General features: G+C 49.9%; 7 protein-coding genes across 7 annotated transcripts; 5 read left to right on the top strand and 2 right to left on the bottom strand.

Moving 5' to 3' along the window:
- Window positions 1-97: 97 nt before the first annotated feature.
- Window positions 98-1,670, bottom strand: DEU56DRAFT_725603 (kinase-like domain-containing protein; the record flags this gene model as incomplete). The annotated part of the gene is made up of 6 exons (XM_041347878.1): window positions 98-188; window positions 241-329; window positions 384-653; window positions 705-846; window positions 901-1,162; window positions 1,211-1,670. 6 exons carry the CDS (start codon window positions 1,668-1,670, stop codon window positions 98-100), a joined length of 1,314 nt encoding a protein of 437 aa, XP_041214448.1.
- A 941-nt stretch (window positions 1,671-2,611) lies between these two features.
- On the top strand, window positions 2,612-4,405 carry DEU56DRAFT_948079 (uncharacterized protein; the record flags this gene model as incomplete). Its single annotated transcript, XM_041359076.1, has 3 exons — window positions 2,612-3,305; window positions 3,567-3,986; window positions 4,302-4,405. Coding segments are annotated over 3 exons (1,218 nt in total), but the record flags the coding sequence as incomplete, so codon positions are not given.
- Window positions 4,406-5,229: 824 nt separating this feature from the next.
- DEU56DRAFT_689372 (uncharacterized protein) lies at window positions 5,230-5,595 on the top strand (the record flags this gene model as incomplete). Its single annotated transcript, XM_041347089.1, has 1 exon — window positions 5,230-5,595. A coding segment is annotated over one exon (366 nt), but the record flags the coding sequence as incomplete, so codon positions are not given.
- A 3,500-nt stretch (window positions 5,596-9,095) lies between these two features.
- On the bottom strand, window positions 9,096-9,769 carry DEU56DRAFT_725490 (DUF866-domain-containing protein; the record flags this gene model as incomplete). Its single annotated transcript, XM_041347867.1, has 5 exons — window positions 9,096-9,149; window positions 9,202-9,291; window positions 9,343-9,531; window positions 9,582-9,638; window positions 9,689-9,769. Coding segments are annotated over 5 exons (471 nt in total), but the record flags the coding sequence as incomplete, so codon positions are not given.
- Window positions 9,770-10,058: 289 nt separating this feature from the next.
- Window positions 10,059-10,854, top strand: DEU56DRAFT_725078 (mitochondrial ribosomal subunit protein-domain-containing protein; the record flags this gene model as incomplete). The annotated part of the gene is made up of 3 exons (XM_041347844.1): window positions 10,059-10,230; window positions 10,281-10,615; window positions 10,663-10,854. The coding sequence occupies 3 exons, from the start codon at window positions 10,059-10,061 to the stop codon at window positions 10,852-10,854; spliced, it is 699 nt and encodes a 232-aa protein (XP_041214444.1).
- DEU56DRAFT_378446 (carbon-nitrogen hydrolase) lies at window positions 10,669-12,386 on the top strand. The gene is made up of 5 exons (XM_041345934.1): window positions 10,669-11,137; window positions 11,196-11,588; window positions 11,643-11,662; window positions 11,716-12,078; window positions 12,130-12,386. The coding sequence occupies exons 1-5, from the start codon at window positions 10,995-10,997 to the stop codon at window positions 12,168-12,170; spliced, it is 960 nt and encodes a 319-aa protein (XP_041214443.1). The 5' UTR covers window positions 10,669-10,994; the 3' UTR covers window positions 12,171-12,386.
- A 216-nt stretch (window positions 12,387-12,602) lies between these two features.
- DEU56DRAFT_907135 (uncharacterized protein) lies at window positions 12,603-13,283 on the top strand (the record flags this gene model as incomplete). The annotated part of the gene is made up of 1 exon (XM_041356873.1): window positions 12,603-13,283. One exon carries the CDS (start codon window positions 12,603-12,605, stop codon window positions 13,281-13,283), a length of 681 nt encoding a protein of 226 aa, XP_041214442.1.
- Window positions 13,284-13,416: the final 133 nt, after the last annotated feature.

The following is a 13,416-nucleotide window of genomic DNA, read 5'->3' as shown; positions in this document are numbered from 1 at the left end:
GCGAAAGGCCCGCAATTGGGACACTTAAGAATAGATACGACAAGCAATGGCTGATATAGTTAGGGAATGATGTTGAAAAATATGCCTGAATGAGGCCCTACTTGAAACCGTTAAATACCCAGCCCTCTGGAAGCTCCAGGTATGGATGTAGCTGAAGGTCCGCAGCGCTCGCGCGTTCCTCCGGATCACTAAGCATGACCCGTGAGCACAGCAAACAAGACGGTGAAGGACAAAACTTACATTGCGAAACATCTATCCTTGAAGTCCATTGCAAGATCGGATAGCACCACATCGGAAGGTATGGGTGGGGGTTGCTTATTCTGATATACCTGAAGTAACTTCATGAGTGTACCAAGGCAAGCGACATATACGAAGAAACGAACCTTGAACATGACCGTTATGGCTTCATCATCACTCCACGGCCGCTTCCCTGACCACATCTCAAGGACAACGCACCCCACGCTCCAAATGTCGGTTTTGGAGTTGTAGCCTTGGTTCTGGGGATGTATGGCTTCTGGTGCCATCCAAAAAACTGTACCCTCCATCATATATGACGCCGTTCCATTGAGATTATCCGTGCGTTTCGAAACCCCGAAGTCAGAGATCTTGCAAATCCCTGTTTTCTCCACCAAGATGTTGTCCGCCTTCAAATCCTGCGCAAGACAATGAGGTATGAACTTGATATAGCAAGAGATCAAGCTTACGCGATGTATAATATTCTTGGAATGGAGATATTCCAAGCCCTCGAGGATCTGTCCAGTGAATGATTTCGTAACTTCCTCATCGAATTTGCCATGATCTCGCAGACGACGTCCAATCGAGCCTCCAGGCACATATTCCAGGAAACTGAAAATCCAAATGAGTCTGCCTATCGACAATTACCATTATTTCCATCCTTACACGCTCAAGAATGTCGATGTCTCCTCGAATCCAAGGTACTGCACGATGTGAGGATGGTCGAGATCTTTCAACATCTCACTCTCCGTTTTGAGTGCTTGTACGGAACTCATTTGTCGGCTGTCTTCTCTGTCATTAGTACTGGCGGTTATAGGGATTGCAACTTGCTTGGCAGCGATCATCTCGCCCGTGATGGCATTGAGGGCAAGATACACGCTACCATACGTTCCTTTGCCTATGAGTTCACCACGGACCCATTTGAATGCTAAATTACAGCTTAGCTTGGCGCAACAAAGTAAGCCAGGAAACTCACGCCTGGGACCACCCATCGGGGATTCAGGGAGCGTCTTGTTGTATTTCGCCCTCGTCTGCGACGAGGCATTGACTTTCTCGATACGAGTATCACATAACTTCGTTTCCCTTAACCGCCAGACGATCGTGTCTGTTGATGGATCGCCCCTTGAAACGCGATCCATCCGCTTCTTGGGCTCTTCCACAACAATACGGACGGACTTCTTTGGTTGAACCGGCGCTTTTTTTCCATCAATGATGTTTGGAATTCCGTAGGTCTGTTCTACAGCCGTAGTAGGCGATGCTTCATCAGAATTAGCTTCAATGACGGGTTTGTCAAAATCATGCTCTGGGAAGAACTCTTCGAGAGGCTCGTAGGCATCCTCCGAAGGCGGAAGATCCGCCCAAGTGTACTCCTCAGATGTGCTACTCCCGCGCCTATTCTTCGGCCTAAGCGGTCGAGGAGGGCGTAGTTGAGGCATGAAGTTGGGCGGTGCTGGGAAATCAGGCAGGGTACCACGATCAGTGCCAAAGCTTGGAGTTATAAGAGCGAAACATGGAGGACCAGCTCCATCACCTGAAACTTCGTGAAATGCTGATTGGCGCCAGTGTCCGGGAACCATGATAATGCCGAAGCACTGCTCCACCCGGGACGACCCTACTCACTCCTAGTTTCCCGTAGACCAAATAAAAGGAAAATACTTTTACAGTCCAACGAAGTGCTGGAATATGAACCGTTCGTGGTACTCTCTGTAATGTGCATCCTACTCCATCTCCCACTGCTCATCTCCTTCCATAAACATGAGATACACTGGCACTCACCCACCGAATCCAACCCATGATCCACTTTCGAGTATCGAAAATCCACACCTGTACATGTTTTCTCGCAGATCGCCACCTCCTCATTCCGACTCTTGGCGGGGGCCCGGACACCCTTCTCACTCACGCACCTGGGTAACGTTCCATACTTGGTGCCAGTATACCGTCGAAATTTGAAGACAGGACTGATAAGATGTCCTACATGCAGATTGTCGCGAAGACGTACTATGCCTGATCGACGTTGAAGCTGAAGTGTAGCCGTGATGGTAGATATTGTCGCACGTGACATCTCTGGTAATTCAGAATTTATTGGAACGGTCCGTCACGCGTTCATACCACCAGTGCATTCATCCATACATAAGGGTAGGGTTGGAGTGGGGGCCCCTAGGAGCATAGGAGGAGTGGCTGGAGAGTTTGGCGGTGTTTGCGAGTAGAGTTAGCCGAGGGGAGGTTAGAGACGTGGGAGTAGCAGAGTAGAGGTTCATCTGTGTGTTAGCATAGAGATCACCAGAGTCGCGGATACACCGCTCCAACTGGTGAACAGAACGAGATTCGTCCTGACCGAGCAAAAAGCACGGTCTATTCACGCCCCGAGAACAGAGCACACGAGAGCAGAGCCCACGAGAAACAGAGCAATAGAGAACCAGAGCCGAGAACGCTCGAGACTTACACGCTGTTAGCCTCGAGGACAACACGCGCACAGCATAGCTTTCCTTTTACCTGCGCACAAAAACCACTACTTATAATGTCTTCTCTATCCAGAAAAACCTCCAAGAAAAAGAGCATCCCACAAAGAGGAGAGAAGGGCCGCTTCATCAAGAAGACTGATACAAGTTCGGACACTCTAGACTGCACCTCAGAAGATTCATCTCCACTTGACACCCCGGAGATAAACAAGCGCACCTTAGATCAGGAGACATCACAGTCAGAACAAGAAGTCGACAACCAGCTCATATTTGACGACGACGAAGAATCATTAGCAGGAGCCCCGAATCCAAACACCATCATTCCAATCCCAGAACAGCCAGCGCCATTCACCGCGATCCCATTCCCAGCCACGCAACCTCCGCAGAGGTTCACGAGCTTCAGCACGAATATAGCAAAACCAGCGCAAAAGACACGTGCCCAACCAATTGTTAGTTTGAAACCGATTCAATACACGACAATGGCCAACGTACCAGCGCCATCAACGTTCAAAGGAATCGAGACAGAAAATCCCCAAAACTTCCTACGGGAAGTGGAGAGGTATATCTACCTTAATCGAATCACGGACGAAACCACCAAGGTCATTATATTCAGTACGTTCATCTATGCCGGGTCGCAAGCGGACATATGGTGGAACAACTTAGACGCCGCGCATAAGACGTCGTGGGTAGACGTTAAAACAGCATTCCAAACGCAATGGCCAGCAATCGTAGTCGCGGCGAAGTCTACCTTAGACTACCAGAAGGAATTATTGGCGCTCAGATTAAAGGAAGAAGATGTTGGAGAGCGCATTACGGTAGCAGGAGTGTTAACATGGTCTCACTTGCATTACCATGGACGACTTCAGAAACTAGTGCAAGACGCAGGAGTCACAAACGCACCAGTCTTTATCCATCAAGTTCGAGAAGGACTACCACGCGTAATCCGCGACCTCACATCGCCAGCGCCCGCAACGTGGACTGCCTTTCTAGACGAGATCAAAAACGCAGATGTCGACGTTATTCAGGATAAAGCGAGAAGAGAAAAGGAGACGAAAGAAGCAGAGAAGGCACAGAACGCAAGGATCGCCAGGCTCGAAAATAAGCAGACAGACCCGGTGGAGATCTTACGCTTGCAAATGCAGCGAGCGTCCATAGGACCAGCCTCCAACACTATGCAGATAGCCACAGCGCAGCCCAGACCACAAACGCCCACTTCCAATCAGAATCTCCCAGCTCGCCGTCAACTTCGTTATGTAGCAGCGAACCAAAACGCACAAGGACCACGTGCACGAGGTCAACCACCTACGCAGGAAGAAAGGAACGCGATGAGAGCCCGCATAAATGAACTACCGCAACATCAGGACAACCAAGGAGGACAAGCGGCATACACAGAACAAGTTCGTCAGTGGGAGACGCAATGGGGAAGAGGCGCGAGGTGCACAGAGCAGACACCATACCCGCTGACACCAGGAACGGCACAGATCTGTTCGGGAGAGTGCTTTAGGTGCGGTTCACATGGTCACATTGGACCAGAGTGTCAAGTCCCAGTTAACGACCAATTGCCGAAGAACGAGTCCATATGGAGAGGACTGAGCACGCGTTTACTAGGCACATTCAACAGAGCAACAGCGCCGCAGATCAACATCGTATTCGACAACCTATACACGCTCGAAACAGAAGAACAGGGAAATGGCAACGGGTCGTCGGTATAGAGGAATACTCGACGACCCACGTATGTGATACACCTCATAACTACGGACTACCAGTCCTCGCGTGCGCAGAGGAAACACGCGAGGACCAATACGCCAATCCTGTCGAGTCTAGCAGTCACACAAACAATGTCATTCAGCCAGATAATGAGCAATCTGAAATCATTAACTTGTACTCGACGGAGGAGGAATCAGGACAACAAACATGCCTCCCGTTTCTGCAGCACATCACGTTTTCGGGACCAAACGGGGAGATAGTGCGGGTGAAGGCTCTATTCGATGAAGGAGCCATGATAAGCGCTATGTGCTCGTCAATTTTCAACAAAGTCAAGCATCGCCTAGGACAGTGGGGACCATCCGCTCGAAAGCTACGCATGGCAAACGGAACCATAGTTCCATCGCAGGCCATATGGAGAGGCGAAGTAGGGATAGCGGGCATCAAGGCGAAGGGAGAATTTGAGGTATTCGAGAGTGGAGGAGGGTGGAACTTTCTGTTCGGAAAACCGATGCTGCAGGCCTTCAAAGCAATACACGATTACACCCTGGATCAGGTATTAATAACCGGCATAGGAGGAACGAGAACGCTGCAGAATCAGAGCGTAACGAAGCGAGCAACAGCCATGGGGGGAGATGAGCCCCCCTCGAGGGAAGTCCCAACACCAAACAACACTCGTGCTCAAGAACACGATACTGATCAAATCCCACTCAGCGCAGCAGAACCGCACACCCCAATCAGCATCCTAGCACGAGACGAGGACCTACCAGAAGGCTCGTTCAGCGACATACTCGAAGAAACGCCGGCAAACTTCTTGACGGACGGTCCAGCAATCTTCACAAGGGCCACAGACCCAATGAACCCAGCGAGAGTCGCATACATAGTTAAAGCAGTGCAATATGGTAAGGAACTCGCACCAGAAGAACGGGAACAGGTCGAAGCCCTCGTCACGCGCTACGCCGACATATTCGCATGCTCCCTGTCAGAAGTCTTCCATGTACCGGGAGCTCAACATCGCCTCAACATACCGGAAGGCACCACCTTCAGCTTACGGGTGCACCAGAGAGCCTTAACACCACCGCAAGCACAGTTCCTACATGGGAGAATAGATGAGATGGTAGAAGCTGGGATCATCGAACGGACGACGCCGGAAGCGGTCAAATGTTGCGCTACCACAGTTCTCGCGCAAAAAGCCCACGAACAGGGCGGACTAACGCTAGAAGAACTACGACAAAGGGTTAACGAACAATGCGCTCAAGACGGACAACCACCAGCATTCAATATTCCAGAGCGAGACGCAGCAGAAAGACCAACAGAAGACCAGCCGAAGAAACCGCAAAAATGGAGAATATGTCAAAATTTTAACGAGGTCAACAGACATACCGTTATCGCACCAATGGTCCAAGGAGATATCAGAGCTAAACAGTTACGCTTGAGCGGGCACAAGTACGTCTCTGTTTTTGATTTCGCCTCGGGTTTCTACGCTGTCGAGATCCCAGAGGAATCGCGCCCATTCACGGCCTTCTACGTGGAAGGAAGAGGGTACTTCTGGTACAAGAGAATGCCGATGGGACTTACCGGAGCGCCATCAACATTCTGCGACATGACGGCAACCCATCTCCATGATCTACTCGCTGAAAGCATCATGGAGCTGTTTATGGACGATGGCGGAACAGCGGCGGACACGTTCGAAGACATGCTCAGCAGATTAGAGCGCATCTTCCTACGCTGCAGGGAACGGAGACTATCGTTGTCCCCAACGAAATGCCGCCTATTCATGTCAGAAACTAACTTCGCAGGAGCAACGGTAGGTCCTCTAGGTGTCCAACCAGACCTAGAGAAACTTACCGCTATCGTGAATTGGAAACGCCCCGCTGACGCGCTTAATTTAGAATCGTTTTTAGGACTTACCAGTCATTTCCGTGACTTAGTGCAAGGATACAGCAAACGGGAGGGACCCCTACGAGATTTAGCGAAAGCAGCCCCCCTCAAAACACCGTACTCGAAAACGACATACAGACGCACACTCCGGGACTTCAAACTCGCCGAAAGATGGACGGAGGCGCATACGGCAGCATTCCTAGACTTGAAGGCCGCGTTGGTATCACGACCAATACTCCAGGCGCCAAAATATGATGGATCGCACTTCGTAGTCACAACAGACGGTTGTCAGGAAGGACTGGCCGCGGTATTGAGTCAGAGGGTCCGCAAACAGAAACCCTCAGGAAGATGGACCGAACGACTACTACCAATCGCATTCGCATCGAAAAGGACGTCAAAAGCAGAACATAAGTACAAACCGTTTTTGCTCGAGTTCGCAGCCCTCAAGTTCGGATTGGATAAGTTTTCCGACATGATCTGGGGATTTCCAGTTGAAATAGAAACGGACTGTCAAGCGCTACGCGACGTACTTATCAACGACAATCTGAACGCCGCACATGCAAGATGGCGGGACGGAATCCTGGCCCACAACATCGTGGACGTTCGCCATGTCCCAGGAAAGCTGAACGTTATAGCGGACGGATTGAGTAGACAGTGGGAGGGGCATCCCCGAGACGCAGGACTTGATGATGGTAGCGACTGGACAGTCAGCGAAGACTGGGAGGCTCAGAGTGGACTGATTAACGACATCCTAGTCACGACAACCACTGACTCACATGTTTTTTCTAGCCTACAAGAACGATTCGTAAACGAAGCGATCTTCCTCGAAGTGGTCGAATCGATCGCGCAAGTCGACTCAGCCAAGTCAATCCGAGACCGCAGGAAAGCACACCATAGGGCATCTCAGTATCTCATCGAAGACGGAAAATTATGGCGCTTACGAGGCGGAACGACAACGAGGGCAAGAAGCCGAGTAGAATGCGTTACTCGCAAGGAGGCCAAAATACGAGCAGCTAAGCAACATCAAGATGGGGGACATTGGGGCAGAGATGCCATCAAACTAGCGCTCACTGATCAAATCTACAGCCCTCAACTCGATGCGTCAATAATGGAGGCTATCTCAGAATGCGCTAAGTGCAAGAACTTCGGATCTCAACATTTGCACTCACTTCTAGAACCAATCACCCGCAGACACCCATTTGAACTACTCGTCGGGGACTACTTAACCCTACCGAAAGCACACGGCTACCACACGCTAGGCGTCTACTTAGACACATTCTCACAACATGTGTGGGTTTTCAAATACAAAACGGCGGGGACGGCACGCACAACCATCGACAGTCTGTCTCAAATTTTCCGCAACTTCACGAGCTCCGAAACCTTCATGTCCGACGGTGGAAAGCACTTCGATAATTCAGACGTTCGAACCTTCTGCGCTAAGTGGTCTTGCAAAACTCATGTGACGGCAGCATACTCACCCTGGATTAACGGTCTGGTAGAAGGTACAAATAAAATTCTGCTACACGTCCTCAAGCGCCTATGCGCACCCAACCTAGGCGAAGACGACTACACGGCAATATCATGGGACACGTTACCTAGCAGCTGGCCCAAGCACTTAGACGAGGCAGTTAGCGCGCTGAACTACAGAATACTACCGGCTCTGAAGTTTGCCCCAAAAGAACTACTTCTAGGCCAAGTGATAAACACCCCGCGAACAGACCTAGCTAACAGTACATCAGCGCTAAGACTCTCAGACGTTAACGCACACATGGCGTACGTTGCGCAACAACACCTCGACGGATACGAAGCAACAGTTAAACACGCGATCAAGAGGAAGACCACGTTCGACAAGAGGGTGTTAGCAAGATCTCCAAGGGAAGTGATTTTCACAGTGGGACAGCTCGTTCAGTTTTATCACAGCAGTCTACACAACACATTCGAAGCAAGACGAAAACTACTCCCCAAATGGTCAGCCCCGCACCGCGTCTCAGAACGCCTCAGAAATTCGTACAAGATCGAAACACTGGAGGGGCAATCGTTACCAGGAGAATACCATGCGAGACGACTACGAATATTCTACCCTAAGGAAGGCACGAAGTTGGCGAAAGAACAGAAAGAATATGAGGAAGAGTTAGCGGCAGTAGAAAGGGAAAAAGAACCAACAGCGCAGAGAGAAGATGACGAAAACATGTCGGAAGAATCGGACGACGAAACAGAGGATGAAGACACGGGAAGAAGTGTGGAAGAAAACGGAGAGGTGCAAGAAGGATAGTGACGGAGCAGGAGTTAGCAACGAGGGCGTTGCTGTTTTTTAAGGGGGGCACGTGGAGTGGGGGCCCCTAGGAGCATAGGAGGAGTGGCTGGAGAGTTTGGCGGTGTTTGCGAGTAGAGTTAGCCGAGGGGAGGTTAGAGACGTGGGAGTAGCAGAGTAGAGGTTCATCTGTGTGTTAGCATAGAGATCACCAGAGTCGCGGATACACCGCTCCAGGGTGTACTTCCTAAGCTTTCTTTGCGTGATTGAGAATTCTCGATCACGTCTTCGACGTCTGGGACCTCTGAATTGACCTGCATTAAATTGCTTTTAGTTTAGTCAAATCAAACAGGGAATGGCCAGTGACTTGTAAAGCAAAGTTTTCGAGGTGTAGGAGATGACAGAGAAGAGACAAGAACCGGCACCTTTGCTAGTGAAGAGCTCGTAACCGAAAGCTATATTTTGCATCAATCACACTCTATCACACTGAAACCTTGAAAGGTACTTCACAAGACTTTATCCTACACCTATTGCGGATATATTGACGACACCTTCCTCCTGGTGATTCACGCCCTGGTCCATTGGCTTTCGATTTTTGAGATACGAACATCAACTTTAGCCTGAAGTGGGACTCCGTGGATCGTCACGGTTATAAAGTCAGGACTGCCTTACCTTCTCGTCATAATCAACCCAGTCGTCATCTTCAAGATCAACATCGGAGAACACGGTGCCGGTCTCTCCTTTGCATGTCCATGTCCCCATCTGTAACATTGTTAATGAGATTGGATAAGCACAAGAGAAGAAAATACGAACTGGATTAAATTCTGTAAACTCTAACCCACGACACTCCATCTTCAATAGGGTGGCAAATTGTCCATTTGATTCAGCGGAGTATGGTTTCGACGGCTCGGCAACAAAGCTAGCGGAGCTTTCCCTTTTACAGCTACCGCAACGCCAAACGAGGTTGGCTGAGCCTCTGCTACTCGAGAGATTTCGTGTTTCCTAGAGGAACGATATGAAATCCTCCATCATCATGAAGTAGACACACGCACCAATCTATTTACCGAGACAAACTTCGGGTGCTGCTCGTGACAACTAGTGCAGACTACCTGCACGGGGTAGTCAGAATGCAAGATATGATGTTGGTCGCCGGGATCACTTTGAAGAAGTACAGGAAATCATCACCAGAAGGGGCGAGATCGGTGACGTTTTCCAGCTCAGCTTTGATTTCCAGTTTTAAGAACTTTTAATAATTAATATGTTGAGGTCTTTCCGACGTAGCGAAAGAGACTTACGACCATGATCAGATGATGTATGTTTCAAGTTTAGGCGAGATCATGCATCGTGTACAATTCATCTGGCAGGATGATCAGAATTTGTTCGTGTTTGCATCCTTCCGGTTTCGAGGTCTGTTTTTACAGTTCGACTTCATCTTCGCCAACTCCAAAATGTGGTTGCTTCCGCCGTGTCGGCGCGGTCTGCCTTCAATAATGACCGTCAGGCAGTTTCATGCCACTACTCAAGTGTCCATGCGGACGAAGACGTCCAAGGCACCGAAAGGAGACGAGGAAGAAATACTCGAGCACCTAGAGCCAGACGGGGGATTAGATGTACCAGTGGCAGGATACTTGTTATACCGCCAGCAGCGGCAGACATTATACTACATGCGACTAATTGAGCACGAGATTCCAAAACTCGTAGGTCAGCCATGATTGACCCGAATTGAAGACGTCCGCTCATTCGTATTTTAGCGTTCCGCAAACCATTCGTCCCTCCAACTTCCGATACACCCCTCGTCATACGGTCTGTCGATTTTGCTGGGGAGCAACATCCGTTGACAGCTAAGCGGAGCGTTGTCGTTCCGGTCGCGCATCTTCCCCTGCGGAACGAAGTAGCCTTTCAAAGAGCGAAACTCCTCGCCGGCGTGCGGTGGATACCAGACCCCCCGAGGGATTCTGGTATATCAGCGGATGAGGACGCGGCCAAGCATGGTTTTATCAAGATTGCATGCGAGGACTTTCCGCGAGCCAACATGAATTTAAAATGGATCAGCGACACGCTTGATAAGCTGATGCTTGAGGCAAATGTAGGTCGAGTTTGACATCGGCTATCATTGATACTCATAAGAATTAGGCTGAGGGCGAGGCACCATATCAGAGGCTACCACTGGATACCCGACATCTCGATGCTAAAGTGCTGAAAAAGAAGAAGGGTGATCATGTTCGAGGCAGAGGTGGATTGCGTCCAAGTCTCAAAGACTTCCCCACGGAATGGCTTCCAAAGCGTCAGGAGGACGTGATGTCTTCTATACTTCCATCTCAATAATAGATCGTTTATTTGGGCGGCCGCTGTCAATCGGTCCGACATCATGATCACGAGTGTATGGCGAATCATCATCCGAAATATGTTATAAGCTCCATCGATATCGATGAACGAGCCTGCGTGCTTTGCTCCCTATCTTCCCCATGGCGAATACAATTCGTGCGTCTGTAATTCAATCCTGCACTGCACGTTTCAATTTATCAGAGACATTGGACAAATTCGAAAGTCTGACTAGGCTGGCAAAAGAGCGCGATGGAACGCAGCTCGTTGTATTTCCTGAAGGCTTGTAAGTCCACCTTGGTCGCATGCTGTCTTACCTATGACGTGATCTAACTCTTGCTCAGCATCGGAGGCTACCCGAAATGGTCGACCTTTTCATGCTTCGTAGGAGAGAGAATATCAGAGGGCAGGGACGAGTTCGTCAAGTATTACAACGCAGCCATTGAGATTCCTTCGCCGGCGATAGATCGTATAGCAGAAGTGAGCAAGGCGACAGGGGTTTTTGTGGTCATGGGGGTCATTGAGCGTGATGTCGGGACGCTCTACTGTACCGCCATATTCGTTGACCCAGTCGAGGGCCTGGTGGCAAAGCATCGAAAATTACTCCCGACAGCATGTGAACGATTCATTTGGGGGCAAGGTGATGGAAGCACCCTTCCCGTTGTGGCAAAGAAGTTTCAATCCTCCGTCGAGCCAACACACACCGTCCATACGAAGATATCCGCTACCATATGTTGGTGAGTGTCAAACCTGTTCGTCCTCACCACAAGATCATAAACGAGTTGCACCAGGGAGAATTTCATGCCTTTGCGTGAGTTTTGAGGCTGATCTGAGTGAACCTCTCAAACGGTTTCCTGCCTCCAGTCCGAACTTATTATTACTCTCTCGGGACGCAAATATATTGCGTCCCGACGGTCGATTCGCGTGAGACTTGGGAAAGCTCCATGCGACACATTGCATTCGAAGGACGTTGTTTCGTGCTTTCTGCGTGTCAATTCGCGACGGAGAAAGATTATCCTCCAGACCATGCCGTTGCAGATGCTAATAACCGCAATCCTGACAATATCATGATCAATGGTGGCAGCTTGATAGTCAGCCCTCTGGGCAAAGTACTCGCTGGTCCCACGAGGCAGCCCGAGGACATCCTGACTGCAGATCTTGACCTTGATGATGTCGTCCGAGGAAAGTTTGATCTTGATACTGTGGGGCACTATTCTCGTCCAGATGGTACGACACCTTCATTCGCTGACTTGAGATGCGACTCATGGGCGTGCTTAGTGTTTCAACTCAAAGCAAACATCGATCCCACTTTGATTTAGACACTGGGGGCACAGGCTCAGAAAGAGGAGGGGGTTTAACGACGGTCTCTTGTTATCATTTCCATTGCCATTATCGTGTCTGTCAAATTGATCTATTGTAATGAATACCATGCCCACTGCAACTCGAGACTTCTTCCCATTGTAGAACATGTGGCTCGGGAATATTGATGTGGCCGACGAGGACAAAGAGGCCAAAGCCTTACCAAAGCCACATGCTCTTTCTCGTACCCCCACAGCGCACAAAGTGATACGTAGAAATCCACCTCAAAGCGTCCACCAGCTACTATGATATAAAGCTAGCTCAGCTGGGTTGTAGAATCAGCAACACATACAATTCCCCTCGTTACTTGAATTCACTAAGCCGCGGCAGGTCCAAAGCTAGACAGACTCTCCAGCTAGATACCCCTCACACTACTTGCTATACATTCTACTATGTCTAACTCGCAACCTTCTGATGCGCGCGCTGCGCTTATGGAATCAGTTTTCTCGCGTTACTCGCAGGCGAGTCCGGGGGCAGTATCCCCAGGTTCTCTATTGCGGAGACCAAGCCGCAATTTCAATGCGCAGGACTCTGCTAGCCACCGAAAGCAAGCAGCTAGCCCTAGCAAGCGTAAGGCGCGCGAAGACAAGATTGGCTTGCTAATTCGGGGCAGAACCATCTATAGTCCGAAGGCCGACCCCGCTACACATTCGGCTCCCAAGACAAGCAGCCTGCGGAAGTCGATGAAGCCAACCGCTTCCTCCCGCCATCCCTTTGGAACTAATACGCCATCGGAAGAGAAATTGATGCCTCTGGATATTCTACAACGGATGGATGCCGAGGAAGATAATCAAAAGAAGGACCCACGTGTCTTGACGGGAGGTGCCTTTACACCGATGTACCAGGCGCATTACAGGGACGGGTCTGTCTGGATGGGCGTCCCTGAGTCTGATGCGCACTGCAGTACGCCGGAACGGAGGAGAGACAGTGTAGAAAGCATGCCCTCGAACATGGATATGGAGTACTGGCCACCTCACTGGAATGCTCCGATATTCAACTCAGGAGTGGGTGACTTGGAGGCGATGTTTGAGATGTGCATCAAAGACGAGGAGTGTTTGGAAGGGGCTATGTGAGGATGAACTGTTGGATAATCACAATCAGCGTATTTTGATACGGTAATCACTCATTTCTGCAGTTAGTTATGGCAGTATGTATATCCTGCAGCACACTTTCGTTTACATACCATTAAATCGTATAAACGCCCTT

This window comes from Suillus clintonianus, assembly GCF_016758775.1.
Source record: "Suillus clintonianus strain FC179 chromosome Unknown DEU56scaffold_4, whole genome shotgun sequence".
In the NCBI taxonomy this organism is placed as follows: Eukaryota; Fungi; Basidiomycota; class Agaricomycetes; order Boletales; family Suillaceae; genus Suillus; species Suillus clintonianus.
Note: the sequence above shows the minus strand (reverse complement) of the source record. Positions and strands in the feature narration are given on the sequence as shown.

Coding starts and splice junctions, on each gene's coding strand:
- DEU56DRAFT_378446 (XM_041345934.1), top strand. CDS start 10,995: ATGGCGAATACAATTCGTGCGTCTGTAATTCAATCCTGCACTGCACGT. Junction 11,138..11,195: donor GTTGTATTTCCTGAAGGCTT/GTAAGTCCACCT, acceptor ACTCTTGCTCAG/CATCGGAGGCTACCCGAAAT. Junction 11,663..11,715: donor GGAGAATTTCATGCCTTTGC/GTGAGTTTTGAG, acceptor TCCTGCCTCCAG/TCCGAACTTATTATTACTCT.